Source organism: Pundamilia nyererei, unplaced genomic scaffold (genome assembly GCF_000239375.1).
Source record: "Pundamilia nyererei isolate P.nyererei 1_Seehausen unplaced genomic scaffold, PunNye1.0 scaffold00163, whole genome shotgun sequence".
Lineage (NCBI taxonomy): Eukaryota > Metazoa > Chordata > Actinopteri > Cichliformes > Cichlidae > Pundamilia > Pundamilia nyererei.
In genome coordinates this window covers 1,213,231-1,217,119 of record NW_005187564.1, presented here as the reverse complement: position 1 = coordinate 1,217,119, position 3,889 = coordinate 1,213,231, and the positions used below count along the sequence as shown (strand labels likewise).

The 3,889-nt window shown below is 44.9% G+C and overlaps 1 protein-coding gene across 1 annotated transcript in view; it reads left to right on the top strand.

The window, feature by feature from the left end:
• slc10a2 (solute carrier family 10 member 2) overlaps window positions 1-3,390 on the top strand; it is a 6,389-nt gene extending 2,999 nt beyond the window's left edge. Inside the window, exons 3-4 of the mRNA XM_005745723.1 lie at window positions 2-64; window positions 3,200-3,390. Coding sequence (XP_005745780.1) covers window positions 2-64; window positions 3,200-3,390 — 254 coding nt within the window. The remainder of the gene's footprint in view (window position 1; window positions 65-3,199) is intronic.
• The last annotated feature ends 499 nt before the right edge of the window (window positions 3,391-3,889 follow it).

The window sequence follows — 3,889 nt, the reverse complement described above, 5'->3', positions numbered from 1 at the left end:
ATGTTTGCCTTCCCCCTCATCTACAGCATCTTCCAGCTCGTGTCAGCACTCGTCTTTGTGGGATGTAAGACCTTAAAACAAACAACACATACATTGGCCATTTTCTCCTGCATCGCTTGACTTTTTTTTAGTTCTTGGTCAGTGAATGCAGCTTCCTTATTTTCCTTCTTTTCGTCCATTGTGATGTTTTTTTGCTGTGTTGAGTCAACAGATTGAGCCAGGTGCTGTGCCATATAAGGATTAAATATTTAACCCAAGTTTAACCAGTAATAGAGTTGCAGCATGCTTCATGCTTCTCTGGTGGTTTATCTGTGTCAGAGATCAAGTATCATAACACCTATGACAGCAGCGGTGATGCCCAACTAGCTGCCACACAAATATCAGCTACAGGTACCCCTTTAAAAAGGGCCAAAGGGGCTGCCATTCCCTGATGGAATGAGCTCTCACTCCCTGGGGCAAAGCAAGACCTTTGGTGCTGTACGCCAGTGAGCTTGCTTCTATAATCCAGTGGGACAGCCTTTGTCTGCTTCACCAATCCAGCCAGAGGTAGAGCTCTGTGTAAACATACAGCTGGTAACATAAACACACATTCTGAGTGCTCTCAATGTGGGTACGTAGCACACACACTGGACAAAGAGAATGCATCCTCCTCTGCTCCTCAGATGCAAAAGGAGGGAAGCAAAAGCTCAGCAACTCAAACTCCATTCAGTTATAAGATGCAGGCTTGACCTTGGGAAAATAGGCAGCATTCGGACGCAATACGACCTTATGGCCATCAGGAGAGAACTGTGCAAGAGGGATGCACTGCAACGCATGTAGGTCACCCACTTACTTTGCTGAAGCCAAAGTGAGAACTGATGCAGTCTTATATGAGAGAAATTTCATATCCACAGACTCAATGGGTTCAAAAGAGGGGCTACATATGCCTCCAGCACTAAAGAAAAGTCCCAAGCAGGGACACTGGACTTAAGCACAGGTCTCAGCCAACAAACCCTTTTCAGAAAAGGTATGGTGAGGGGATGTGCACCTGGTGTCACCCCGTCAAAGCCAAAATGACAAGCAGATATAGCTGCTAAATAAACCTTAATCGTTGAAAAAGAAAGGACCTCATCCAGCAGCTCCTGCAGGAATTTCAAAACATTCACAAAAGAGCACTGGAATGGGACAGTGTGGCGGTCCTGGCATCATTGCTCGAAGGCTCGCCATTTCTAACAGTACAAGCCTCTAGTGGATGAGGCCGTAGTGTTCTGAATTGTCACTATCACACTAGGTAGCAGACCCTTAGCAATCAAGTTTGACCTCTCAGCAGGTAAGCATGAAGACGCCACAGATCCGGGCGCAAATGAATTATTTCTCCTCCCACCTGAGAGAAGAGGTCCCTGCGGAGGCTAAGTTGACTAAGTTGCCAAGGACTCACTGCTAGCAGGCTGATTATCTCTGAATACCAAGACCCTGTGGGCCATCAAGGGGCCACTACAATCAGTCAGAGAGACTGCCGACGCAATCTCTCTAAAATTGGAGATATAATTTCCACTGGGGGAAATGCATACAGGAGCATGACTGGCCATTGGTGCGCTAGCGTGTCCATGCCCAAGGTTGCATTGTGAACGATTATTGAGAAGAACAGGGGGCAGTGAATATTTACCCTGGAGGCAAAAAAAGATCTACCTGTGCATTGCCAAACAGATCCCAAATCTGAGCCACTATCAAAGGGTGCAACCTCCATTCCTTCACCAGAGTACCCCCCTTGGGGGAAATGAACACTGCACCATAACAGCAGAGAGCGAGACAGCTTTAATAGGGGAAGGGAGGGTGTCCCTCCCTGACTGTTTATGTAAGAGACTATTGTTGAATTGTCCTTCCTGTATAAGACATGCTGGCCCTCCAGGACTGGACGGAAATGTTTGAGAGCTAAGAACACTGCTAACAGCTCTAAGTGGTTGATGTGAAGATCACGCAGGGCTGCGGACCAGATCCCTCTCACTGATGCACCCTCGCACAGCGCTCCCCACCCCCTTAGGGAAGCATCTGTGGACACCACCTTGCAAAACAACACCCTCCTATCTGAGAGCCCTGATGCAGTAGCCTGGGCTCCGTCCAGGGATAGAGAACTAGCATGCACGATGCGATTACCATCAGCCTCCTCCAGAGGTGACGCGATGCACACAGGTGGTGAGAGAGAGTCCAGCATTGAAACACTCTCATCTTTACCAGTCTAAGTGGCACTACAGTGATCATAGATGCCATCGTGCCCACCAAATGTAATATCGTCTGGAAACGCAGTCTCTGTCCCAGATGAAACTGAGCGAAGCTATGATGAAACGCAGCCACGCAGCCAGGTGCAAGCGTGTCACTGAGGCAACTGAGCAGCCGGCTGGCTGACCTGCAGCATCAATGGCGGGGCGTTGTGTTTTTGTGTCTTTAGCACTGATGCACTAACATCTATGAACAATTTTAAGTGCAACATCTTCATGAGTTTTTATGTCACCCAGGAGTTTTTTTGTTTAGTGGGATGTTTTATTTGCTGTTATTTTTCATCCCTCACTTTTCCTTTCAATTCTACTCTCTTTAGTTTGCCAACCAAAAGGTTCTGTGTTGGGTTTAGGTAATTACAAGTATTTTAAGTAATTTAGAGAGAAAGACTTTGGTTTGGGTTAAAACAAACCCCCTAAAAATAGTAATCCTGCACATTTACCAGTGATGAGATGGACCTAACACAATCTCACTAATGCCATACCCCAGTGCAAATCGGAACACATCCGAAGGAAAGACTTTGCTTAAATTAGCAATGCCTGTGTGTTTGAGAAGATGGGGCTACTTAATGTCACAGAGGTGAGAATAGCCTTGAATAAACATAGGTTTTAATGTGTGAAAATGTGGAGTGAGGGGATGGATGGAAGTTAGAGTTCACATTGTTGAAAATGATATGGAGGCCGTCTTCTGCAGAATACCTTGAAATTTTCACTTTTCTTTCAGTCCTGGGCACCAAACATTTGAGAACAGTGGTTTACAGATTATCATAGATGCTTACTAATTTTGAAACTGAACAGAAAAGAAGACGTAGGATGCTTCAAATTTTCTTGTTATGGCATCTTGCATAGATGCTTTGTCACTGAAGTCCTGTTTATTCCACTTTTAAAGGTTTTGTCCAAAGGTGTTTGCTCACTGGTTCTGAATCTATGGTTTGTTTCCTGTCCAGGCTTCCAGCTTTACAAAAGGTATTGTGGTGGCGGTTCGTCTGCAAACAGTGACGCTCCGTACTTGGAAGGTCACAATCCTGATCTAGAAGAACAAAAGTACCGCCCACGGGAAAATGGTGGCTTTGAGGGCGATGAGAGCAACAACACGGATGTGAAGGATAAAAGCACTGACAAAAGCACTGAGCTGTGATGCAGCTCTGAAAACCAGAGATGTTCGGTTGTTGGTATGAGCAATAACAACTGCATCACTGAACACACCATTCAGACTCTACTGTGAAGACACAATGCACTCTGCAGGCTGTATGTGCACCACACTAAACCATTTGGAAAAGTTTTAGCTGAACAGGGTTGCACAAATTTCTTCCCCGGGACAGTCAGTATCTAACTTCAAGTGGGAACGTGGTGGTGACCAACTGCTGAATTATGTGTTATTTACTTTTATTCATATGTAAATATTTAGAACCACTTTGCCTGTACATTGTTAGTGTCTCTTAATGAGTGCTTCAGTGGTGGAAAACAGGGTGGTTTTTTGTTGTTGTTGTTTTTTGTAATGTGACAGTCATAATTTATTTGATATTACTGTTATTTCAAAAGCAACAAGAACACAGTGATGACAATAAAGAACAAAATGCCTTTACATCTTCCAACAACTGCTCACACTGTCAAGGCAATACACCAGACAATTACAT